Source organism: Neolamprologus multifasciatus, chromosome 6 (genome assembly GCF_963576455.1).
Source record: "Neolamprologus multifasciatus chromosome 6, fNeoMul1.2, whole genome shotgun sequence".
Taxonomy (NCBI): Eukaryota; Metazoa; Chordata; class Actinopteri; order Cichliformes; family Cichlidae; genus Neolamprologus; species Neolamprologus multifasciatus.
The window spans coordinates 19,605,668-19,632,632 of NC_140444.1; the positions used below are offsets into that span (position 1 = coordinate 19,605,668).

Consider the following 26,965-nt stretch of genomic DNA (forward strand, 5'->3'; position numbering starts at 1 on the left):
TCAGCAGCGGAACACGTCTGGCACTGCGGGATTTGATTCCCTGCCGTTGTAGTGTGTTACTGATGGTGACCTTTGTTACTTTGGTCCCAGCTCTCTGCAGGTCATTCACCAGGTCCCCCCGTGTGGTTCTGGGATCTTTGCTCACCGTTCTCATGATCATTTTGACCCCACGGGATGAGATCTTGCGTGGAGCCCCAGATCGAGGGAGATTATCAGTGGTCTTGTATGTCTTCCATTTTCTGATGATTGCTCCCACAGTTGATTTTTTCACACCAAGCTGCTTGCCTATTGTAGATTCACTCTTCCCAGTCTGGTGCAGGTCTACAATTCTTTTCCTGGTGTCCTTCGAAAGCTCTTTGGTCTTGGCCATGGCGGAGTTTGGAGTCTGACTGGTTGAGGCTGTGGACAGGTGTCTTTTATACAGATGATGAGGTCAAACAGGTGCCATTCATACAGGTAACGAGTGGGGGACAGAAAAGCTTCTTACAGAAGACGTTACAGGTCTGTGAGAGCCAGGGATTTTCCTTGTTTGAGGTGACCAAATACTTATTTTCCACCCTGATTTACAAATAAATTCTTTACAAATCCTACCATGTGAATTCATGGATTTTTTTTTTCACATTCTGTCTCTCACAGTTGAAGTGTACCTCTGGTGCAAATTACTGACCTCTGTCATCATTTTAAGTGGGGGAACTTGCACAATCGGTGGCTGACTAAATACTTTTTTGCCCCACTGTAGCTACACAAAGAACCCAAAAAACCAACAAAAAACAAAGACAGGTATACCATCACTTCCACATCCTCCATTGTTGTCTTCATGTCACATACAAATTATGTCACAGGACTTTCAGATAATGGAAAATGACCAAAACCGAGGGAGATAGACTTAAGCCAAGTAGGTATTGGTGGAAAAGGGCTGCGAATGGACATTTTAAGTATAAAGTTGCCGTTCATTTTGTTAGGTACACATGTTCAGTTTCTCATAAACTCAAATCTCTTATCAGTCAATCACTTGTTAGCAACTCAGTCCATTTAGGGAATGCAGACACGGTCACCACAACCTGCTAAGGTTTAAAGTGAGCATCAAAAAGTGGAAGAGAGGTGATACAAGTGATTCAACGTGGTATGGTCCATGGTTTGAGTATTTTAGAAGCTGCTGATCTACTGGGATTTACAGCAAATGATCCCAGAAAATATCCAGCGAACAAAAGTTCTCTGGGAGAAAATACTTTGTTGATGCCAGAGGTCCGAGGGGAATAACCAGAAGGCTGTGAGCTGACAGGAAGGCAGCAATAACTGTGCATACCTCATTACAACCAAGGTATGCAGAAGAGCATCTCTAAACACACAAGTTTGACTTTAAAGCAGATGGTCTACCGCAGGAGAAGACCACACCGGGTGCCACTCCTGTGAGCCAAGAACAGAAAACTGAGGCTGCAGTTCACACATGTCACCAAAACTGGACAGCACAAAACTGAGGCTTGATTTCTTCTGCCACACTGGGAAGGTCGGGGTCAGAATTTGGTGTAAATACTAGAGATGGACCGATCCGATATTACGTATTGGTATCGGTTCGATACTGACCCAAATTACTGGATCGGATATCGGCGAGAAATAAAAAATGTAATCCGATCCATTAAATATCAAAAAAGCACCTCACAAAACTTGCTACACGGCGTAACTCGGCTCATAACCGTAGCACGTCGCAGCAGTATGCCTCACATGATAGAGCCGCTGTGTATATTTGTAGCCTTGCTAGCAAACCAGCATTTCATCTCCGAGGAATTTTTCCCAGAGAGAAGTAAAGCAAGTGTGTAAGTTCATCTCTGAATGTTTGTAAAGCATTCCCACCTTAAGCTTAACAACACATATATGGAGCGACTGCCTCTCTCTCTCTCTCTCTCTCCTGCTGCTACTTCTATCGTGAAACTGCTTAATGATCAGCTGATCGGCTTTTCTGTCGCGAGTCTGTCTCTCTTCTTTGTTTTTGGCCCACTTTGCACCAGAAAGAGGAAACCAGCGGCTGAACAACAGCAGCACTATTAAGCTTGATAAGCTGTTGTTAGAATTTATTTAATATTACTTTCTACACCAGGATCTTTTTCTACGTAGCTGACGGCTGGTAACTGTGCAGGGGCGGATCTAGCAACGTTTAGCCAGGGGGGCCGATAGGGCATGAACAGGGAAAAGGGGGCACAAAGACATACTTTTCTTTCTTATTCTCATTTAAAATGTCTAGCTTTTAATAAATAATTATCTGACTCTTACACCCAAAGTTTTAATCTGATGTAAAATACATAGAAGTCCATTACTGTATATAGTAACTGTTAAGTCTAATATACCCTAGTAAGCTATACTACTTTTTCCTTTGGGAGGATACCATCTGTGCAGTCTGCAATTCTGTTGAAGAAAGATGTTGAATCTATTTAATTATTCTTGAAAAATAATTTCTTTCTGTGCATTTTTCCCCCTGCATCAAATTAAATTTGATTACATTGATTAAGCATCATGAGGTGGGGGGTGGTTCCCTATTTTTTTTTTTTTGCTGGGAGTTTGCAACCCTATTAGTTAGGTTGCTTGATATTTCTGCTAAGTACTCTTTAAAATACCAGAATAGGGAGGATGGAGCAGGTTTACGTTTATTAGATTGATCAGTGTTGCTGAACTATGAAATATTTTGGGCGCAGTGTATTTTTTACATACAGGTATAACAGAATAGCTTTAGTGTTGTTATTTATTTAAACTTGAGTATAAACTTATACAAAATGCAGCAAGATATTAAAAAAACGTTTTATTGATTAAAAAACACACTATATCGGATTCATATCGGTATCGGCAGATATCCAAATTTATGATATCGGTAACGGACATAAAAAAGTGGTATCGTGCCATCTCTAGTAAATACCATGAAAGCATCTATCTTGGCTTGTATTATGTTTCAGGCTGCTGCTGGTGGTGTAATCATGTGGGGAGTATTTTCTTGTAGCACTCTGGGCTCCTTAGTACAGCGGTCCCCAACCTTTTTATTGTCGGGCATAAACGGACCGGTTTATGCCCGACAATATTTTCACGGACCGGCCTTTTAGGTGTCGCGGATAAATTCAACAAAATAAAACTAGTACCGGTACGGAAAAAAAGATTTATTCATAACACACGTGAAAAGACCCAGGAAAATAGAGTTAGCGGGAAAAAAAAAAGATAACAAAATAACGCTAAAAACCGATAAAAACCATACATTTCAAACTCGAGTCTCAACTCTCGAGGCCCGGTACCAAATGACTCACTGACCGGTCCATGGCCCGGGGGTTGGGGACCGCTGCCTTAGTACACACAAAGCATTGTTTAAGCACCCTCTGATGGCTGCTTCCAGCAGGGTCAAGGGCCATGTCACAAAGCTTAATGAAAATGAGTTCACTGTACTCAAATGGCCTCCATGATCACCAGATCTGAATCCAGCAAACCACGTTCCTCACCTCTGCAGGTCAATCTGTCTCTTTGTCCCTTCGTCATTCTGCTGCTGCTGTTTTGACATCTTGATGTTGATTGACTCTGCAGACGGGTTCAAATTGGGGTCAGCTGCCCTTTTCCTGCCTCTGCTGGTTCCACCTCCCACTGGTGCCGCTCCTCCCTCTTTGTCAGCTGCTCCTGGAGCAGCAGCAGCTGATTTAGGCGGGCGACCACGTCGTTTGACAGGCGACGCTTCTGTCCCGGCATCGGGAGCTGCTTTCTGACTGGGCTCGACCTGGGAAACGGCAGTAAGAGTTCAGTTGAGTAAAAACAGTGCTTAAACGCAGGAAATGTGTAGTTCCCATGTGAGATTACCTTCTTCACCTCTTCAGCCTTGATGACTGGGTTCTCATTGTTTTCCTGTGCTCTGCTCTCTGATGACTCGATGGTAGAGCTGCTGTTACTGCGAGACGCAGAGAGTGTTGGTGATACCAGAAACTTTATGTTTAAGAGCGAGCGCCTGTAGTATCTGTGTCTGCGTGCTTACCTGTTTTTGTTGATTGTTGAGCTCAGAGGAGAGGAGTTGGTGCTGGTGTTACTGGTTGTGTCTGAAGCTGTGGTGGTCTTGGTGAAGATCCTCCTCCCTGGTACCGTCAGAGGCTTGTTCACTGCTCCTAACACAGGAGCTGGTTTGGGCTACATAGTGAAAGAGAATTAGCTTTCTGTGCTCAGAATAACGTGGCAAATTTTTAAACCTCTTAGCTCCACATCATGACTCCAATTTAGAGTTCACTGACAAACTGTGGGCAACTAACCTAATGTAACGTAACAAGCCTCGGTGTCGTGCATTTACCTTTCCAGTGAGCAGCATTTGTCTCATTTCTGCCATCAAATACTCTTTATCGTTTTTGAAGTCCTGTTGAAAGAAATTAAAAACAAGACAACTGATCACCGTAAAGCCAAACCATAAATACGGTCATGATTTAGATTCCTAACTGCACATAAGCACAATTTCCCAGCTCTATACCAGCATGAATCACTTTCCATCCCCAGAAAGAGGTCAAACAGCTCGATTTGTGCCTGAGATGACTAAATGTGTCCAAGCCTAACCATTTTCCTGTCTCTCAAAACACTGTGTGTGTGTGAGACACATAACTTTGTGGGGACCAAAAATTGGAAGTCTACTATACTTGTGGGGACAAACAGCCCTCATGTGGACCACAATCCCGGTCCCCTCAAGTTTGAAGGCATTTTTGAGACTCCAAATGTGGTTTTAGTGTTAGGGTTACAATTAGGTTATGGTTGGGTTTAGGGTAAGGGTCAGGGTTAGGCATTCATTTTTGATGGTTAGGGTTAGGGTAAGTGGCTAGGGAAAGCATTACTCCAATGAGATATCCCCACGAGGATATAAATACACACGTGTGTGTGTGTGTGTGTGTGTGTGTGTGTGTGTGTGTGTGTGTGTGTGTGTGTGTGAGACCTTGTCCTGTATGAGGAAGAACTTGGAGGGTAAGACAGGCTCTTTCGGACAATCCAGGTGACACGCAGTGCTCTTGTTGGCGATCACGAAGAGAGCGACGTCACAGACAATGTACAGTTTCTGTAATCACAACATGAAAGAAAGCCATTCAGTTGCCCGATTGCTAAACACACTGTCTGCCATATAATGCAGAATCCAAAGATTTTACTTTGTAATTTTAAAGAACAGGAATGACTCAAATTTATAGTTTACTGGCAAACTGTAAATGCAATTCAAAGTATTAACTCTATTATATAAACTACACTGGACGTCCAGTCAAATGTTTTTAAATGTTAAAATGCAAAACTGTAGTAACACTATTACATACCTCGTTGGCCTTTGCATCATCAGGACACTGAGCATCCTTGGTTTGTTTGATATTTTCTACCATCTTCCTAAGAAAGGCATGACTGTTGTTCTCATTCTTGGTCATCAGCACTTCAAGCATGAACCACAGGCATCTATATATGAACACACACACACAAAATAAATATTCTTTATGCCACAGCTGTGCAATCATCACTTATCTGTATTCGCTGGACTTTATAATAGGACAAAAGAGCAATTTAGAAATAAGAGCATTTTTGGAAAGGCAGTCTCAGCGGGAGACTAAATCAAAACACACTCACTCTTTGATGTCTTTGAGCTGCTCATATTCATGTGGTTTTGTGAAGTCTGGGTCATGAGCCAGCAAGTGGATCATGTAAGGAACCACATACTCAGGAAGAAGAGAGACAAGTTTTTCTGAGGAGAAAGAGACAATAGCTAATTTTAATGTGTGTGAGTAACTTTCTATGTCCCCTTTTTCAATGTGGGAAAAAGAAAACGCCGGGTGAAATGTTACTTGCTGAATAAGTATCTCAATAAATCTCAGCCAACAATGCGGCTGCTTTTTCTGTGATGCTGTGTTTGAATTAGAAAAGCCAAACAAAAAACTGTAAAATGACCTTTGGCAGGACAAAAACAAAGCTGTTCTGGATGCTGTAATAAAAACAAACCAACAAATAACCATTATCATCATGTTTCTCTCTTCTGTTTGATGTTTTTTTAATTATGCAGTGACTTAACAACATCTGACTAAAGTATTTATTCCAAAAGCTGTTTTTCCAACTGACTCAAAAGCCTAATATTAACATAACATTAGTAACAATTTGTACTACATTTGGATTAAACATTACTCCGATCCTCTTTCATCATCTAAACTGCCATCTAAGAAAGAGCATATTAAAAGCTGATGTTTCGGTGTAGAGAACTGACCCTGAGCGAGGGGGTTTTGTTTGATGTACTCTCTGCGGACGGAGATGTTTTTGAGGAGGCACTGTCGGGCATGTGCGCGGCGCTCCTTCACCGGGTCCTTGGCGCACAGAGCGAACACAGCCAGGTATTCGAGGGGCAGCAGCAATTTCACAAGAGCCAGGTGCAACTTCTGTGCAAAGATCTGACGAACCTGGTAGCACTCATCCTGCATGGAGGAACAAACCGTATCAGTGGATACGAAGTTTTTTTGTTGTTTTTTTAACTTTTTCATCAATGACAGAGGCACTAAAGTTTGATATGAAGGCGAGACTTGCATTGATAACAAGGCCACACAGCTGAAACTGCTCAGGTGTGATGATTTCATGGTAACACGGCTCTTGTGCCAACTTCATAATGGCTCCACCTGCAGCCAGCCTCAGACGGGACATGTCCGATTTACTGTCAGGAGTAGGAAAAAACAACCGGTCACCTCAAAACACGAGCCAAGAAAAATTAAGGTCTCCATCCAAAGCACTCCCACACATATGACTTTTAACAGCTGTCACTCAGCAATGGGACCTCCAGCCCCAGGTACCTGATCTTCTTCTGCTCTGTGAGGTCTCCTTCGCTGACCAACATGGCTGACAGCAGGCGCAGGGTGGAGTTCGCTGACTTGGATTGGTTGTTCTTCATTCCTAGTAACCAACGCACGAGCAGTTTGATGGCCTGAACCTTTGGGAACAAAAATTTAAAAAGAGAAAGATCCTTATTATAAAGATTCTGTTTTTAAAATATAATGACACAAAAATAGTTTTGATGAAGAACCTCAAACAGACTGTATTACAACTGAAATCACCTCTTACCTTAGCAAGAACTTCCGGTGAGACTTCCTCATCAGTGGTCCACAGTTTTCCATTCTTGTTTCCTACCGACTGAAGAAACAAAGGCACAAGCCAATCAGATTTTCACTTTTTCTTTTTGTGTACACACACACACACACACACTTCTTGCCTACATACAGGGGTCTCCACTTACCCGGTCATTCATGAGCAAGTCCTTCACGATGAAGTTGGCAACAATGGATTTCATTGGGGAAGCAAACTGATCTGGAGCCAGCATGGAGATATGGCCCAAGGACACGAGAGGCGTGATGAGCTGCTCTGGGACGTCTGCGTTCAGACTACGTGACAGAGGCTGGAAGAAGAAGCAAACGGTGTGAATACATCAATGCAAAGAAAGGAAAGATGACAAAATGCTTGAATAAAGCAGCCACATATTTGATATGCAATCGAGGTGATGTAAAATCATACGATTGCTCAAGTGGAATAATTGAATACCTCAAAAATCTGTGCCAGCTGCACTTCCTTGTTGTTGAAGATGGCATGAATACAGTGAACAGCCTGCTTGGCCTGGTGAGGGGTGCCCCGCTTGGCCTTCTGATGCAAGATAGGAATCAGTGTCCTGATGGACAAACAAGAACAAGCGATTAAAGACCAACACAGCTAATTTTGTAATTTTTTTTTAAACCCCTAACTTAGCATCTTCAAATGTATAGTGCTGTTATTTAATGATTTATCATTAGTGAAGCACCGATAAGCAAGTATATTGAAAGTAAAGGCACATCTCTTGAAACTTAAAGACTCCTGGCGCATTTACGTCTCTGTAAATTTATGTCACTTACGATCTTATCTGCTGTAACTCCGTCTCGATCTTCTGCCCAGTGTTTCTGAAAATCTGGATGGCTGCCTCTGCAACTTTGTCATCCTCCATCTTCAAACACTGGAGCAGAGACTCGTAGGTCTCTGCCGAGTGAAATGCAGTGGGGTGGGTGAAAGACAGAACCTGGAAACAGAGAAGGAAATGTTTTTTAAGCAGTATCATACAGGTATTTTGTTCTTCTTATTATTGTGTGCTGACAATTTGATTTCAGTACACTTTGGTGACAGCATGTACCTTGAGTAGCTCCAGTCCTGAGCGGATGGCTGTATCAGGGGTAACACCTTCCTCATCATCATCAGCTGTGCCCTCAATAGACTTGTTCAACAGCTTTACCAGAGCACTAAAGTAAAAGATGAAACACAGATTATTACTACTCCTATATTAAGCAAATTTATCTCCAAATTTGTTTGGTTATAGCTTCAGGAAGTAAAAAGGGTTGAGTAGGAACTGTTAGACTGCAAAGCATGAGAAGTAAAAGTCATTCAGTACATGTGTTTACTCAGAATGGTGTTTTTCCACAATGAAGAAAGGGTTAAACTTATGCCCTGCCAGAGGCCTGCAGTTACACCTTATCACCACTAGGTGTCTCAGTGAATGAGGAAAGTCTGTCTATGGTAAAGTGTTACACAATGACAGAGACAAAGCTAGGGCATGAAGCAGTCTGAGTGAGGGGAAGGGAGACACTGCTAGTCATATACCTGTTTTGGAGACCATACAAAAACACACTGGTTTACTTTGATCCAGTTTACTGGAATCAGAGTTTAAACTTAAACAAATGTTTAAGTCTGTTTTGAGTCCGTTCCATCAGTGTTCACATGCGAATTTTTCTGACCTGATGGCTTCAGAGTCGATGTGAACAGGAGCAATACGCTCCAACAGGAACTTCACCATCTCCAGGAATGGGTTAGTGGGCTGTTTGGGGAACGTCAACTTCCGAGTGATTTCCCTCTGCAGAGAGTATAAACAGCATCATAACATCTTAATACTTGTCATTCTGTGCATGTTATTATGCATGCACATTCACAGCAAGTCATATATTACTAAAACTCTGGTTAAGAGGGGAAAAAAAGTAAACCTAGCAGTTATTCTGCTCTCTATCACAGTTCAAGACTGAAATCTGTCACAGAAATCTGCATTTTCTTTGACTGACTGGACCTTTAATTGAAAAATAAAGTTGTTTTGGTTATTTCGTGCTTTTAGTCTGATACATTCAAACTAACAGCACTGAAATTAGGGACCAAACCATTAAAGAGAGGAGGCATCAAACATGTCATCTCACCACACAAATCTCAGCTTGTTTGCAGGAGCACGTCGGACTGATGAGCATCTCCAGCTGAACTCGGAGCTTCTCATCCTCACCGAGTACCTGATTGAACTTCTTCATGAAGTCCTGAGCTTTCCCAGCATCTGGGAGGTTCTCTGAAAATACAAGGCAGAGTTATAATAGGTGGTAAGTTATGCACCTAAAGAATTCAAGCTGACCCACTGGATTATCCATCGTATATCCACAGACTGCAACAATGACACCTTGACATGAGGACTGGTGTGGCCGAGAGACAAATATTGACCTCATGATTTGTGAACAACACGCTTGGACATGTTAAGCAACCATGTCGACACTATTTACATGTATTTAAAGAATAGTGATATTGTGCTACATATACACAAATACACACGGTTTCAATGGTGGATACTAGGACTAATACTGGGCCAAAGTTTCAAATAAAAAAATGCAAATAATCAGGGTAAAAAGCTCAGGTTTCAAACTGCTTTAAACACTCGTCTAGTTTCTGACAGTTTTTCTAGTCTTGGCTCTGTGTGATGTAAAAGAGAGAGCCTGTCTTTAATGTGAACACATCTCCGGCTGTGAGTAAATGGTAAATCAATTGGTTCATTAATGGTGCTTTTCTCCTTTACCTGAGCACTTTAAGCACTTTATACAACATGTATCACTCACCCATTAACACCCTAAAGAAAGCATCATAGAGGAACTTGGGGTTCAGTATCTTGCCCAAGGATACAGGCTGAAGCCGCCAGTGATCAAACTACCAACCTTCCAATTAGAAGATGACCTGGTAAGCTACAGCCAGGAGGTAGGTTATTAGTGTGAGGACAAATAACCCAATTGCTGCTCAAACCATGCTTATGAGGGGCAACCAATCAAAGACGATTTAAAGAGAAGCTGGCCTTAAAGAACAAGGACCTGTCTAGTGTTTGTATGTTTGCAACTTACTGGCAATACTCATCAACTTCCCAAACATTGCTGTGTTGTTGGCCTCAGACTAAGAGAAAGGGAGAGAGAGAAAAAGAACCAGGTTATAGTTTTAAAGAATAGGAGGAACGGGTGATCAGTGCGTGTGTTTGCATAAATGTACCACTGGCAGCTTGTGGAGGTCAAGCAGCTCCTTGACGAGGCCTCTGAGCATGTTCTGACACTTCCACATCTCATTCAGGGCCCTGAAAGCAAAAATAAATTACACCGAGAGAGAGAGAAAAGTATTCAGTCTTGTTATGCTTCTTTGAAGTCCACTTGTCTGCCGCCTGGGGCACATGTGTAAGTTGTGCATTGTAAAACAAATTCTCTGCAGACAAGTCCACGCCGCCACAAAAAACAAAAACCAGACAGACATACAGATATCTGCAAAGAGCCTTACGGTTACTGCAAGATGATGAAATTTATGTCACACAGACTCTACGGGACGCATACATGTGTAAAGAATAATCCAGGCAGTTTTATGGTGTGTGTAATATAAAAATATATGACACGATTTGATGGTGTCATTAGTGTGGGTTTACTGACTTGACAGCGTTCGTGTCCAGGCAGGCATACAGGTAGTAGAGGCATTTCATCTTCTCCTCTGTATCAAGATTGTGAGGGACCATGTACTGGGCAAAGATCTTCTCAACTAATAACCTGCAGGAAAGGAAGGAAGAATTGCTTGAAAACACAGAAAAATCAATAAATCAGCTAGGGTGAAAGTTTAAAGGCCTTCTCTGCTTTAAACACTACCCAGTAGTGGACAACTAGCCTTATTCTGCAACATTAATCCAGGAGAAAAACTCATTATCAAAAACACTGTAGGAAAACAGTTCCTTTAAAACACAAGTTGTCCTCTTAGCCTGCAGCAAAGACCTGGTGCTGTAAAGTGGTGCACTGAATTGGTCCGTCAGCCTCATTTCTGATTACCGGAGTTGCTGCTAAGGCTGGTCTGCAGGTCACAAGGTACAAATGCTCAAATATTTCACCTCAGTCCTCCTAACACAGATATCAATTAATTGAATCTAAAACTTATCCGCACAGTTTCCTTTTCTAAAAATGAAAAACAAAAGAACTTCAGTACTTTTACTTTTTTGCCCTTGCAGATTCGCTTTTGCCTTTTAAAATGCAAATGAAATATAAACAAAACAAACAATATAAAATACAAAGTTGACCTCTTGGGTTTTGTGAATTTGATTCTTAGCAGCAGTAAATCATTAGTCCAATTTGTAAAGCCTGCATGTTCTCACTTGTCGTCGATGCTGTTCTGGTAGTAGATGTGCAGCAGTTTGTCTTTGATCCAGCTGATCTTTTGGGCAGACTCTTTTCCAGCCTCGTGGTGCAGACAGTATTTCTTGTAAAGCTGAGCCAGGCCCATCATGGCCTCCTTACGCACACGCCACTGCAGCAAGAGGGAGGAAAAGAGAAGAGAAAAAGATTAAAGATGAAGATTTTGGAAGTAAATTATATTATTTCTTGTTTGATAAGGAAATTATGTCGCATTCAGGGAAATTTCATCTCTTTTATGAACACTGTTATATGTTATACATAATTCACTTCATAAGGTCAATAACTACTGATGATGGCACTAAAAAAAGATATAAACTAGCTTCAACACAGAAAACTTGCACTTTGTTCATTGACAAGCTAGTTTTGGCCTGGATTATGAAGAAATCAGCATACAATGAAGCATTTCATGTGATTTTTCCATTCACTCTCACTCAGATAGCGAAGAATGAGAAAACATGTCAGATCAGTTTCCAACATCAAAAAGCAAACAGAAGAAAATGTTATATGCCTGTGATGTGTCGCCACTATTATCTGTAGGCCACATGCTTCAATGAAAAAGGTACAAATTAAGCACATAAATTGTTGTTGCCATGACAACGTTAAGTGACAAGCCAATAAACCCACACGTCACTAGTTCTAATGTAACACATGCCCGTTACAATATCTGTACTACAAATATTTATGTTACCCTCTTGTCCAAGGTCCTTTCCCGTACAAAGCCTAACAGCTGGTCATTGACCAAGTTGAGGTCTTTTTTCCCAGCATTAATGATGGTGACGATGACATCATGACGAATGGCTTCCTCTGGGTCGTGGGAACGCACCTTCAAATACTCTGAGGGAATAAAGAATAATAAAGATAAGCAAGAATATTTCTGTTAAAAACAGCGGGTTAAGACTGCAAGTGGAAAAACTTCCAAACACAAAAAAACCCAAAGCAAACCTGTCAGGTCTTTTGCCAGGTCTGGGTGGTTCATGAGGCAGTGGCTGGCAAACTTTACACACTCTAGCCTGACTGGTACATGGATGTCATTGAACCTGGAAACCAAAATACAGTTACACATAATTAATTTAATTAGGCATTAAACTTTGTAGGTAAAAAAAAGTGCCTCAGTAAAACTTAGTAAATAAGACTGATGAGGCCTACACTGTTTCCCCACACAGACTTTACATAGGCAGGTCTCACAGGCACCAAAGAATAATTGGCCACTTATTTTAAGCATTTCTTTTCTTCTTTAAGTTTTTACACAGAAAACGCCCTCTCTGCAATAAAAGTACTAGAGGAAAATGCCCTTGCTATTATTTTTAAAGGTTAGTCACTGCTTATTAGTGAGCCTGTGCCCTTCCTGCCTTGCGTTTTCTCTGCTGTCTGACTCACTGGCCAAGTTGCTCTTGTGGTGGTCCTCACTATCGTTCAGTTAGATCACCAAAGATGACTACGTCCTGCTTGATGTGCTTCAACCCCCCAGTCTTGGACTTGCTGCAAGCTCAAACTAGAACGTTGGGTTACTTAATGTAATTCCTGGTTCTTTGATAACAGAGTCAGGTGTTTCACTGTGGGAATCGCCTTGGTGTGACCAACTACGGAAGTCACGATTCCCATAGTGAAACACCAGAGCGACGTTAGAAAAAGAACCTTTATTCAGCTGCCTCTAAATAGAGGGCTGAGTCCACCTCCTTACAGGACTCCTTAAATGAAGGGATCTTTGTTCTCTCTGGACAGCTGCTGTAACCAGAACCAGGTAGAGAATTTTTGCATTCACCGCAACACCAAACGACCCACGATTGGAGAGCAGAACAAGGACTTTCCATTACTGGGTGAAGTCCACTGAGTGTGGGAAACATTTGCTGTCCTTTGACCTTAATAATTATACTTCAAAATTAACTACCAAAACATGTGGCTTGCATACACACATGCACAGATAACCCCATCACCCCAACCCTCACCTGTCAACACCATGAATAGGATCCAAATCTGTAGGAAACCCAACTAGCAGGACAAATCTGTACACATTTTACTGATAGGTGAGCTGAGGTCACACTTTACACTGTTCACCAATTCTCCATTAATCTGAGCTCTTTTTGGAGCCAGGAAACTTTCCCTTTTCCCCCATTGTGCTAAATGCATAGACCAGTTCCCAACTAAAACACACTACAGATCCAATTTATAGATAAATCATAAGATGATGGAAGTAAATTCACTTCTCTCTACATAACTTCTCCTTAACTAATATAATTGTAATAAAAATTACATTTTTGCATTAATGCCATCTCTTTACACGTTTCTTTGTCTCTCGTGACTGAATCGAGGCAGCTTAAAACATTACTTCATGTCTGTGTTCACGTCACCCACCGTCCTAGGAAGCACTGCCACAGTGGTCTGTTCTGCGAGGCCAGCTCAGAGTCTTTGGCTCCGAACAACTTTGCCAGCAACCGTACAACAGCAAGACGCTCCTCACCATCATTGCTCTGCAAACATAACACACACACACTTATTTTTAATACCGGCTGCAGCTTTTATCTTGAAGCTGTTATTAATACTGTTCATATCTTGTGCTCAGACCCATTTCACATACTGCTGCACACACAGAGCAGCGCGTGTGTTTCAGCCACTCCCTTGAAGACAGTTTTATTTTAAAGTATGAATTTTTTTCCCCCACTTGCTGGTCATTCATTCTTACAGTATTTACAGAAACGGCTCAGTTATGACGGCCAACTCAATACAGAGGTGGCTTACTGTGATGGTGTAAAGGTACTGGGCACTCATGTCATGTCAGGACCAAAAAGACTTCATATAAGAAAAGCTGGTCTTCAAAAACATCTGCGTGACAAACAAAACAACTGAGCATCTAACTAAGAAAAGGAAAAGTGAATGAAAGATAACAGACGAGTCATTACTCAGTGGTGATGCAAGATGAAACCTCAGTGATGCACTGATATCTCAGCCAAGAGTGGGTTTTGGCAGATATCGCCTTGCTGACTGATATCAAACATGACGAGGTTTACTGATGTCTGTGGCTGATGTTTATCGGCTCTACCACATGACTATTGCTCTCGCTAAATTTTCAGAGCTCATTGGACGATGAACTGAAATATATTAAAAGCAGGTCATATTTTATGATGAGATTTCTCATTCTAAAGATCAAGATCACAGAGCAAGCGACGGAAATCAGCTTTCTCTGAAGGGTGGCTGGCCTCTCGCTTAGGGTGATGAGTTCAGTTATTTGAGACATTCACATTGAAAGGAGCCAGTTAAGGTTTAACAAGGATGCCTCCTAGGTGAGGTGTTTTGGATATGTCCCACCGGGAGGTGGCCCAGGACATGCTGGAGAGATATCTCTCAACATGTCTGGCAACATCTGTGTGTTCCCCCAGATAAACTAGAGGAGGTGGCTGGGGAGAGGGAGGTCTGGGCTTCTCTGCTTAGGCTCCTGCAATTTGCCCCAGATAAGCAGAAGAAAATGGATGGATGGATGATTTTTAATAATAATAATGGATTGCATTTATATAGCGCTTTTCTAGGCACCCAAAGCGCTTTACAATTCCACTATTCATTCACTCTCACATTCACACACTGGTGGAGGTAAACCACAGTTGTAGCCACAGCTGCCCTGGGGCAGACTGACAGAAGCGAGGCTTCTATCAGTCTCGCCCCATTGGCCTCTGGCCAACACCAGTAGGCGGTAGGTGAAGTGTCTTGCCCAAGGACGCAACCACCAGGACAGACAGAGCTGGGGATCGAACCGGCAACCTTCCAGTTACAAGATGAGCTTCCCAACCCCCTGAACCACGGACGCCCACCACGAACGATTTTTAAGGAAAATGAACAGGATAAAATAAAGGTACCAGCTGCCAAATTGTGAACATAAGTACTCCCAAAGAGTGTCACAAACGGCTGCATTGATATGTAAAATTGCTGAACTCACAACGGTCAGTAAGAGAGAAAAGGTTTATGCAGAGACATACTTTAATATTATTTATTTCATGCCTCCTTATGTGTTCTGAAAACCAGGTTTAATGAAATTATCGATATTTTCATATGAAGATTCTGCCACGTTATATTAGAGGAAGCAAACAAAGCCTTGGCCACTAGCCTCAAGCAGAACTGAGTGGCCAGCAGAGGTCTGTAAGCTCACTTCTTTCTAAATCTAATTCAAACTATTAGCCTGCACTCCTCAAGGGACATGAAGGTAATGAATCACATTCTGCACAGGCCCCTTCCGGAGCCAGAAAAAGATTTATGCTACTTAAAAAACAAAAACAAATCTCATTAAGATGAATCTAGATTAGTCAAATACAGTCCTCCGCTTTTCCTTTAACCTTCAGTAAGTTGACAACCCATTAAACACCAACACCACAAAGGTTAAATAATATTAAAAATGCATACTGTTAATCAACAACAGGGTTAAAGTCTGTTTTGTGATTGTTGTCTTCACCTTAAGCTTGAACTCCAGCTGTGGCATGACAGAGGTAAGCAGCATAGGATCAATGGCAAACAGTTCCTGGATGAGGTCAAAGACGTGCTCTGATAAATCGCTGACTGATGACTTGCCCATCACTAAAACCTGATTGAAGAACTAAAGATGAAAAATAAAACACTGCATTAGATTAAAACAAAACAAAACGTTAGAGACACTGACATTTAAACAAACCAAATACAAGGGAGAAGGTGCAAGTAAAACATTAAAATATGCAACTGAGTGCAGGACGCTACGCACATTTGCAATACATGTCTCAATGGTCTGGACAGTCCTCTTCAGCAGAGTCTTAGCAAGATCATATGCTTGCTTGTTCAGATTCTGTTCCAAGGAAGGCAAAAAATGAAAATTAAATCCGGTGAAGTGTATTATTCTTTTGATTTTATATTGTACATTGCCATGTTATTTGCCTTTTACCTTGTGTGCAGGGATGAGATTAATGAGGATGGTGTCCAGCAGCTCCTGTGTGACACCATCTCCCTCCATGATGATAGAACTCATCAGATCCAACATGTGCATCTGTACCTTGTGGTTATGGCTGTTACTGTGAAGGAAGAAAGACAGAAATCCTTTCAGTGTAATAACAGGAGGAATAATTAAACAAACAAAAATAAAAACAATAATAATAATAATAATCAAAAACTAACTATAAACAATTCATACAGTGTTTATTATAATCCCATTTAGTAGTAAAATCTAAAAGCATACATGTCTTTATGCTAAAATAAATCTATCGGTTTTCCTTCAAGTTACATATTTTAAACTCTGGTGTAAAAAGAGTTTGACAGACTCGAGCAATAACAAAGGTCTTTACTTGATAACAGAGAAGAGTGTTTTGAAAAGCTGGATGAAGATCTCATTGCAGTCCTCCAGCTCAAAGCAAATGTTGTACGACTTCACCCAAGCCAGGTTCTATAGAAAACAACAAAGCCATAAATGTTACTGGTTTTTTTTAGCAGTTAATACTATTACTGCGTACTTCACATTGAACTAAAATCCATAAACACACCGACTGTGTATGGTTAAAAGCTTATGATACTATCAAATATTTACTATGACAACACAAAGTAACATATCCTGCTATTTCAGTAGCTGGAAACAGAATGGAAATTTTCCATGAAAACAGATTACATTATTAATTACTTTTTTTTTGTTAGTCACCCAAACTGTTTTAGCTCCAAACATGAACAGTGATCTCTCCTTTAGCACCTTACCTCCAGCAGGTAGAAGTATCGGTTAAACTGAGGACTCTTGGTGTCTTCTAGTCCCTTTAACTGTCTAGTGATGAAGAGGAAGATGTCCTAGGGAATTTTGGGAAATTGAGTTAGTGCTGTTGAGTACACACAAGTTTCACAGTAGTAGTGACAAAGATGATCCATGGAGGGCTTGCAACCAACATTCACTTGAGGTGTGCTTCATGGTAAAATAACTTTGTTGTGGTTTTGAATGAAAGAACTGGACGTCAACGCTGTAATCTTGCTGCAAATTCAACCGTGCCATTAATTCACAACTCAATTTTGTTTACTTTTGATGTCAAATTATATTAATGGACTCAATAAGATCTGAGCACATTTTTAAAGGGGCACAATTACTACACTTAGAGATTAAGCTTTGGTCCCTCACTAGTAAGGGCAATGTGTAACCGCATATGGTGCAGGTGTTAACCGATCAGGAAAGAAAGCCGCTGACGCTAACAGTTTTAACATTAGCCACACCCCTGCAAACCAATATGACCCTGCGTGTGTGCATGAGATCACAGTAGACGCACATTTCAGGGTCATTTTGGTTCACCATAAACTAGCAATCAAACACACTCAACTATTAGCCAGGAAACAGGCCAATAAGTGAACAAAAGTCAATATTTTGATTTAGTCCATAAATTTGATGACAGCTGTCATTTCAACTTGTCTAATCATTAAAAATCTGGACTACTAAAAGACTCCCTTGAAGACAGTGTTCAGTCCAAGGTTGGTATCTAACCTTGAGTTTATCATGGGAGGTATAGGGAGCCTCAGGGGCATAGATCCTGAAGATATCAGCCAGGCAGCAGGCCACTAATAGCCGAACATCTTTATTGGGGTTCCTAAGGAAGAACTCTGATGCAAGGTGGAGTGCCAGGCCGAGGTATTGCTGCTTTTCCTCTTCTGAGTCTTGATCCATGTCCATGTATGTCTTCACCACCATCTGTTAAACAGAGTGACAAGGGTGGAGGCTGAAATGGTGGATGCATGCATTTAAAAAAAATAAAGTAAGTGGAATATTTCACAGCTCCGTTTCAATAAAAAATACAAAATATAGTTGCTTGTGTTCCCAGTGTTTTTGTCATAGAAAAAAAAGGTATGTAAAAAGTATGAGGTGAGCTACATCTTACCCAAACCTTCTACTACAGACCTTCTGGCTAACAGCAACATCTCTAAGCCAATGGGGAATGCGCCCTAAGAAGTTCTACAAAAATTGCTGAATGGCCTTTACATACAATGCAATTGTAATGTAATTAATCCCCTTAGGTTAATAGAAAAGCAGTCTCACCAAAACATCCACCAGAGAGAGCAGACAGGTGACTTTTCATCTGTATGACATAAGACAGGTACTGCCATGAGAGGCACACGTTTTCCTTATCCGTTTATGAGTTTCTCCTCTACAAACATAACATTTGCAATGTACTTTGTGATGTATGGCTGACCACTAGACCAGCTACACCTGCAAATGAACAACAACTCCACTGTCTTGGATTGCAGCTGATAAAGGTAGTCATTGTTTTGCTCTGGAGCCCAACAACGCTGAGCTCCAAGACGGTGACCCTGGACTACATCTAACCCAGAGATGCAAAGCAGCTGGATAATAATATGGACCACCACATCAGCAACCTGCTCAGCAGGCTAGCAAATATAGAAAATGGGACGGGCTTTAAATCAAGAAAGACCAAATTATTGATGCACGGCATCATTATCTTCGAACATTTAAGGAAACAGAGGTACCAATATCGAGAGGTACCAATGCTGTGGGTTATAAAGAGTTAAATGACTAAGATAAAAAGACAACTTGAGTAGAAAGTGGCAGCTTTCCAGCACTCATCGGTGTTGATGTTGTCGTTGCCCTTTGGATTATCATACAACACAAACATAAACTTCAGTTGAAGACCTTTTTATTTCTCAGTAAAATGAAACACTGGCTTCTCAAGCTTATCTTCACACCAGTCTTATCAATCCAATGACTTTTTACAGCTACGATATCTCTCTTTAAGCTGCTGCTTCCTCTGTGCGTGAGTGTTTATGTGTATGAGAGCGAGCTGAAGCATAGCAGCAGAGCTCAATAACCAGCCAGCAGGGGTGGGGGATGGGCCAAGAGCTCCAGCAGACTGCAGAGCACCACAATTACTCTTACAGACAGACAGACAGACACACACACCTTTCACTCCTACACACACTCGCACATGCACCCCAAGCTTCTCTACTCTCTGTTGAAACACTCGCTACCCAGAGCTGAGGCCCTCCACGCTAAATGTGTGGGACTGTTTACCTGCATTTCCGCGACCTAAATATAACAAAATCTTTAGTTCAGTGATAAAATGTAAGTGACGCATTTTCAAATAACTGCTAAACCAAGTTCTTGACTCTTTCTACAACTGCTAAACGTTAGGCTAAAATTAGGCTGAAGTCCTTTCAGCTCAAAACAGTTCTGTGTATATACAAGGGCAGCTATTAATGAAGCTTTACCTACCTTAATTTTAACAGTCACAGGTCTATAATCAGGTGCATCATCAATCAAATCTGATACGGACGTTTGCTCTTTTTACTACAAATTAAACATCTACCATCTGTGCTGTTCCAGGTTTTCCTCATTATTTTCAATCAAGAATTCTCTGAGTAGCATGTGTCCTTGTTATGATTAAGCCACAACTTTATCCTCTAACATGTTTATTTCAACTCCTTCCTCTTAAGAGTCTGTTTGGAGAACAAATGCATAGAGAGGGCCTTGTAGTGTAGTGTTACTGCGGACTATTCGTCATGATTACAACAAAACTAAAGGCACGTGGACATTTACAGAGCTTCACTTTGACCACCTAAAGCATACAGACCCAAGTGGGCTATGGATGCTTTAAGTATAACACTGATGTAACAAGTACAAAGAGGACAGTAGAAACAGTGAAGCCAGGTCAAGTACAATGTTTTACTCAAATCATCCAAGACCACAAGTTCTACTCTTGTGCAAATCTAATGTGTAAAACACCAGCCAGAGTTCATTATCAAACTAACTAATCAAAAAGTCTAAGAGCCACATTTATAGCCACTCCCATTCGTTGCACGTCAGCTTGATACATGTTGGTTATGAATTTCTACAGACAAAAAAACAGAAGCTTTCTCTAAATAGACTAATGGCTACTTTTGAAGCAGCCTGAGACAGTAGCCACCTCCACATATAGAGATGACTGACAAGAGCTCAGAGTAGTTTTCACACATGAACTCCTTACAATGAGAACCAGGTCTGTCCTTTCTCACATGTAGTACACAACAGGAAGTAATCCACTTCAGACGCATTTTGACAACTGGAAATATTCTGTGTGGTTTGACAGGGCTGAGTGCAGCAGGAAGACACATCACCCACTTTGAATAGATCTACCTGTTACTTGCACTGTGCTCACATGGGCTCATTTGTGGGAAGATCGCAGGTTAAAGACCGTTTAATGTCCAAACCAACTGCATCAAACGTGTTCTTGCACATCCCTCTGTTGGGTAATAATTAGAAACCCACAGAGCAGCGCATGTGTAAAGACATTTAGTGTCTAACGACACAACTTTTTAAATTTTATTCACATTTTACTCTTGTCTGTAGTGAGACTGTTGATTTTAACTGGTAACAAGTGCTGAAAATCTTCGTGTTGGTGCTTTAGAAGTAAAATTTTGTTATAGTTTTATTTTTTATAGTTACATTGTAAGGCTGATGGAATATTTTTAATTAAGAAAACGCTTTTTAGAAAAACAACCAATAAGACATATTAAGGAGTGCTGAATTTTTATCTGCACCCCAAGTGTACCAAACATCACAGCTGCAACTTCAAAATCCAAGTCCTCCAAAACACTGTTTATGTGCTCAGCAGTTGACAAGTTGTCTTGTCAGATGCAGCTTGACAAGACTGTTTGCATGAAATTGCAGCAAGCAGCTGGTCACCTAGAGGTTGAGCTTTCAACAACCTTAACTTCTAGTCTCTAAGTAATCAATTCGGACTGACTGCAATTACTCTGAGACAGACGAAGGCAAAGGTTTGCAAGTGTTTCTCATCCAGTTTATGAAGATTGTCAACAACCAGCTGTATTCTGGTTATGTCTCTATATAAACGCAAGAGCAAGATGCTCTTATGACGCTTCGAGCGACACCACTGACCAGCCAATCACTGGCATGCTATCTGTCAACGTCACATTTTTGGATTACCTTGGACCACTTTGAACCCTGGCAGAGTAGGTACTAAAAAAGGACCTGGTACCAGGCACTAGGGCTGCCACAATTAGTCAACTAGTCACGATTACGTCGACTATTAAAATCGTTGACGACTAATTTAATAGTCGATGCATCATTTGACGCTGTGTAAGATCCCAAAAGGCGCAGGAATAGGTAGTAGGATTTAAGAGTGTAATAACGGAAGATGGCAGCATGTACTGCATGTACAAGGATGCTAGCTGCCGTTAAACCCCGAAGAAGAAGAAGCTCTGTTCCAGAATTCATAGCGCGGCCCAGCTCAGTTTCCAACAATGGCGGCAGCTAGTTAGTTTTAATATTGCTCTTATTATTCTTTCTGAGTAACAAAATAAACGTTTAACATATTTTCAGGCGAGAATGTAACTGTATAAACCTAAAATATCCGCTCAGTTTATCAAGACACCACATATTTTCAAAAGCGCTCCGATGTTTTCGGAGACGTCTGTTACCCACTAGCACGATAGCTAGCTATCTAGAGCCAGTGAGAACACCGGACTCCCAGCAAATCGTTTTCAAACCCACCGCCCTCTTTCGCTACTCAGTTTAAACATGATATATATATAAGTCACTTAGATAACTTAAAAATGTTATTGTTTGGCTTTTTTTTAGTATTTTATTTGTTCCTGATTAATCTCAGCCAAACCGATTTAAAGTTATAGTTTTTACACAGCTGAATAAACGTCAAGCAGAGTAAACTTCACTGAAACAATCTGCAAATGTCATTAAAATTTGATAAACTCTCATCTTGTCTTTATTTTTAGTTAGCACATACCTTAAACACTTAAAGCTGTAAGCTAATGATAGTTATATAAGAGTAGATGTATGCTTGTGCAATAAGCTGTATGTTTTACGTCCAATGGATGCACGATCTGATTAGTCGACTAATCGCAAAAATAATCGGTGACTAGTCGACTATCAAAATAATTGTTTGTGGCAGCCCTACCAGGCACTATGACCTAATTAAAAACCCTGAAAGCTGAAGTGAGTCGTAGTGAACCGACCCAATTAGGTAGTAATAGAAAAGAGGTTTAAGTCGCAAATGTGAAATTCTGTGCATGCAGATGGCAATAGATCTGAAGTTTTTGTCGATTTATCAAAAACAGATTACAACTGCCAACTTGACTCAATCTTATTGTATTACTTTCTTAACACACCTAAGGGCCTTTTTATGCTAGCCAAGTCACGATTTTGACATGACATCCTGTGTCGCGAGACAATCTTTGTTGTGCATCGGTCAGTCATGCACGTTTAACAGGGCGTTTAACGCAATATTGTCTGAGTGGCAACACCGATTGTTTAGGAGAATACCGCTGTGCCTTCTTGTGCCTTAACAACGGGTATAAATGGCTGCATCTGTATGATGATGTAACAGCGCTGAGAGAAGCAACCACTGTGGATGGTATATTGACACCTAAAGTCGCTTTGAAGGCATCAACGGACTGCGAGTGATCTCAGACCTGGTCCTCATCTTTGAAGCAACCATTTCAAAGGCAATGAGTACACAAGCTCATTGCATATAGTCACAATAACTGTGGTCATGCAATGGTCTCCAACAACAGTTTTTCCTAGTGTGACTGTAGCATAAAGAAATTTTTCGCAATTAGGTCATATGCATAGCATTGCACTTGCTTGTGTTGTTGTTGGTCTTTCAGGCAACCACAGAGAAGACTGATCTCATAACATATAAATAGCTGAAGTATTAAAAACAATTAAATCTGTCCCCTGCAGCTACTTTGTGCTTTTCATGCTACTTCTTATGCACTTGTCTCCTTCTCTGCAAACTCCAGTGTTGCCCCCTTTCCTGTTCAGGTCCACTTTTTGACCAGTCACCATTCGACCTACACATAGCCCCATGGAGATGGGGCTATGTGCTGTGGTCTTTGTGAAGGACTGCACACAAGCACATCTGCATAGGTTGCACACCCAAAATCCTTCTCTCCAAGTTGCCAAATACCCAAGCAAAAAACCACAAAGACACTACCATGAATCACACTTCTTTAACCAGCAGCAATATTGCCTACATTGAACTTATGGTATATCCATTACTCTTATCCATATAAGACTAAACTGGTCTTCAGGTTTAACTTAGCAAGAAAGTGTTCAACTATTCAGGTTTTTAAATAGGGTTTAAAACAGAGAATTACAGCTGACACACAGATAAGCAGATGCTGTACACGATGCTTTTTTTTAAGCTTAATAACAGCATGACTAGTCTGTGGTGGTGAAAATAATGGTCAAAGTGCCAGCGCATGGTGGCAGAGTTTGACTCAAGCAGACTGTTCCTGCAGAGCCCATAAGGATGCATTTGATTTGAAGGTCACTAAAAGTCCCCAAACCAAAGCCATTCCCACCAAACATTTAAAGTTTGGTGGGAAAGACACATAACAACTTTAAAGTTGTTATGTGTCTTTATCAATAAAAAAAAAAGATATGTTATAAGAAGCTTGTTTAAAATAAATAAATATAAATAAAAACATTAATATTATCCCAGCAACTTGAATAGGGTTTTATTACAGGATGAGATAGCCATTTTCCATTTGATTCATCTTTAAAGCCTAACTAATACAGAGTCAGCTTGTAAGCTACTCCCACACATGAAGCATTTTGCTGCTCACAAAGTGAATGCAGCCATGTCAAAATAGGAGAAAAATGAGTAAGGACAGATATTGGCACTGATTTTCCATCTCCTTTAAATTCTGAATCACAACAAATCTTCTCAGTGCGTGCTTTAGATTGAATACCAATGTTGCATAAAGCATAACATTTTATCCTTGAAACCTGAATTTCTTCAGGAAATAGGCACCACTGCTATTTTTTTAAACATGCCTTAAGTGTAAAGCCATTTCTCAGTTATTAAACAGCCAAACCCAGGTTTGTTTTTTTAGTAAATTCTAAAATGAGGCATGTTGATATTTTTAGGACTACATGTACAAAATAAATGCTCAGGAGTAATAAAAGGCATTTAAAAAAATACAGCTACATAAGCACTGCACATACCAGATTACACCTAAATCACTTTGAGTCACCTGGTTTCCAATTCTAATTCTGCACTACTGTACTTGCCAGGACTTCAGCCTGAAATCTGTGGAACGTGTTGCACAGGATCGACACAAGCTTAACTCATAGCCAGAGATAACGTCTTGTCGACAAACAGATCAACGCAGTGAGTAGTTTGGCAGGCTATCCTTGACAGCAATACCTATGAAGTACCATTTAATAGACTGAAAGCAGCCAATATGTCAATTCAATACAATTTTATTTATAGAGGGCCAAATCATCACAACAGTCACCTTAAGGTGCTTTATATTGTGACCTAAACAATACAGAGACAACCCCAACAATCAAACAACCTCCTATGAGCAAGCACTTAGTGACAGTGGGAAGGAAAAACTCACTTTTAACAGGAAGAAACCTGCAACCACAACTGGTCACAAAAGTAATATGCTGTTTTTAAATGTGGAACAATCATGGTCTCACATCAATCACGAGTTTGATATAGTACTTACTTACACTATAACACAAACCTACAATATATCACAAACACTGTGCAACCTACAACTAGAAAATACACAACAACTATATAATTTTACCACACAACTCAAAGTCTAGAAAACTTAAAGAGAGGAAATGACATCAAAACCCTTCTAAAACAAAATACACTAACTTCTCTGCTGATCTAATGTCAAACTTTCTGATCCAGCACAGGCTAAACGGTTGTACACATCTGTCTTATACAGTCTGCACCCTGCCATTCAGTACATTTGCCCTACTTGACAAGGCCAAGGGTCGTGTTCTTTATGGTCACTCTAATCAGTTCTCTGCTATCCGGAAACCATTTTTAACGTGGTAAACACTCTAATATGATTAAAAGGAATCACAGGACCCCTGAATAAAAAAAAGTAGAAATGCTGACTTTAAAACTGCTGACTGTTTAAAGTGTGGATATAAAGGTTAAATGCACACATTTAAAACACCTCTAATGTGTATTTTTTATAATAAATAACCATACGGCAGTGTTAAGTGTTATTTACTGATAGTGATACACCTATAGAGAACTCGCCACAATCTTCAGCCACCACTAGCTTTACAGTACTCTCTAGTGAGCTCTAGGTTATTGCTTAGCTCTCCAGTCCAAAACTTTACTGTTTTAATTCACAAGTCAGCCTTGGATGCAGTTACTTCTTGCAGCAGCTACCAATAAATAAGTTCTAAAATCCAAATGTCCACTCAGATTGAATTCCAGACACAGTTAGCAAATAACAGATAAACACAACAGAGAAGTGAGCACTTAAGGAACTCCCATTTCCCTCAGGTGAGGGTTGGACCACAAACGGGGCTGAAAAAAAGATAATCTGGAAATTTCCAGGCAGCCACAATCACAACTGATATATAATATAATGTCCCTGCATAGCTGCTGGGTACAAATTGGCCAGGAATATAATGAATTTAATAATGGCCTGTCAATTTTCTTTGTTCTATTTTAAAATCCTCAGGTGAATGTGCAGTTGATGACACAGCTGACTGAAATCTGGTGACTGGAGGCCATTTGACTACAGTGAGCTCATTGTCATGTTCAACAAACCACGGTGAGATAATTCGACATGGTGTGTTGTCCTGCTGGAAGCAACCATTAGACGATTGATATACTGTGCTCATAAATGGATGGAGATAAACAGCAACAATAATCAAGAAGGTTGTTGAGTTTAAACAGTCTTAGTTGATACTAAGAGGCCCACAGTGTGCTAAGAAAATTTCTCATACACTATTACACCACTAGCAGCCTAAAAGTGTGTATACAAGACACTATCATCTGAATGACATATGAGAAATCAAGATTAATCAGACCAGGCAATATGTTTCAAATATTATGTTGCATTATTTTTGTGGAACTCAGTTTCAATTACAATTCATTACATTACATTAATTTTCTTCCACTTATCCTTATCAGAATCGTGGGGGAGCTGGAGCCTATCCTAGCTGTCATACAGTGAAAGGCAGGGTCGCCAATCTGCCACAGGGCTAACACATAGAGACAGACAACCACATTCAAACTCACATTTACACCTATGGTTAATTTAGAATCACCATTTAACCTAACCCCACTTCCTACATGTCTTTGGACTGTGTGAGGAGGCCGAGTACCCGGAGAGAACCCACGCAAACACATGGGGAGAACATGAAAACTCCACGCTGCCACAGTTTCATTTCAGTTTTATTTATATAACACCTAATCACAACAACAATCGCCTTAAGGTGCTTAATATTGTATAGTAAATACTGTACAATAATACAGACAAACCCCAACAGTCAGATGACCTGTTCTTAGCTGACAGGAGTGGCAGGCAATGTGGTCTTATGTAGCCCATCTGTTTCAAAGTTCAATGTCTCAATGGTTCAGATTCTCTTCTATAGACCTTTGTTATAATCAATGGTTATTTTTAGTTACCATTGCCTTCCTATAAGGTCAAAGCAGTCCTACCATTTTTCTGACCTTTGGCATCAACAAGGCATTTTCACCCAGAGGACTGCTATTTATTGGATATTT

The 26,965-nt window shown here is 40.6% G+C and overlaps 1 protein-coding gene across 6 annotated transcripts in view; it reads right to left on the minus strand.

Moving 5' to 3' along the window:
* Positions 1–26,965, minus strand: part of pds5a (PDS5 cohesin associated factor A) — a 32,899-nt gene that overhangs the window by 3,832 nt on the left and 2,102 nt on the right. For 3 of the 6 annotated variants that reach the window (XM_085162308.1, XM_085162309.1, XM_085162310.1), the window contains exons 3-32: positions 17,926–18,129; positions 17,160–17,246; positions 16,760–16,857; positions 16,363–16,489; positions 16,186–16,266; positions 15,904–16,044; positions 13,821–13,936; positions 12,411–12,505; positions 12,157–12,302; positions 11,429–11,580; positions 10,722–10,835; positions 10,297–10,378; positions 10,155–10,203; positions 9,201–9,340; positions 8,754–8,869; positions 8,156–8,261; positions 7,884–8,044; positions 7,540–7,663; positions 7,238–7,396; positions 7,066–7,134; positions 6,798–6,934; positions 6,538–6,661; positions 6,224–6,428; positions 5,596–5,710; positions 5,295–5,427; positions 4,928–5,047; positions 4,301–4,363; positions 3,995–4,143; positions 3,823–3,910; positions 3,474–3,742 (exon numbers count right to left, since the gene is read on the minus strand). In XM_085162308.1, the coding sequence (XP_085018434.1) occupies positions 3,474–3,742; positions 3,823–3,910; positions 3,995–4,143; positions 4,301–4,363; positions 4,928–5,047; positions 5,295–5,427; positions 5,596–5,710; positions 6,224–6,428; positions 6,538–6,661; positions 6,798–6,934; positions 7,066–7,134; positions 7,238–7,396; positions 7,540–7,663; positions 7,884–8,044; positions 8,156–8,261; positions 8,754–8,869; positions 9,201–9,340; positions 10,155–10,203; positions 10,297–10,378; positions 10,722–10,835; positions 11,429–11,580; positions 12,157–12,302; positions 12,411–12,505; positions 13,821–13,936; positions 15,904–16,044; positions 16,186–16,266; positions 16,363–16,489; positions 16,760–16,857; positions 17,160–17,246; positions 17,926–18,129 (3,770 nt within the window). Of the gene's footprint in view, positions 1–3,469; positions 3,743–3,822; positions 3,911–3,994; positions 4,144–4,300; positions 4,364–4,927; positions 5,048–5,294; positions 5,428–5,595; positions 5,711–6,223; positions 6,429–6,537; positions 6,662–6,797; positions 6,935–7,065; positions 7,135–7,237; positions 7,397–7,539; positions 7,664–7,883; positions 8,045–8,155; positions 8,262–8,753; positions 8,870–9,200; positions 9,341–10,154; positions 10,204–10,296; positions 10,379–10,721; positions 10,836–11,428; positions 11,581–12,156; positions 12,303–12,410; positions 12,506–13,820; positions 13,937–15,903; positions 16,045–16,185; positions 16,267–16,362; positions 16,490–16,759; positions 16,858–17,159; positions 17,247–17,925; positions 18,130–26,965 lie in introns of those variants that run through there. The other 3 variants (XM_085162313.1, XM_085162314.1, XM_085162311.1) reach the window with 3 other exon arrangements.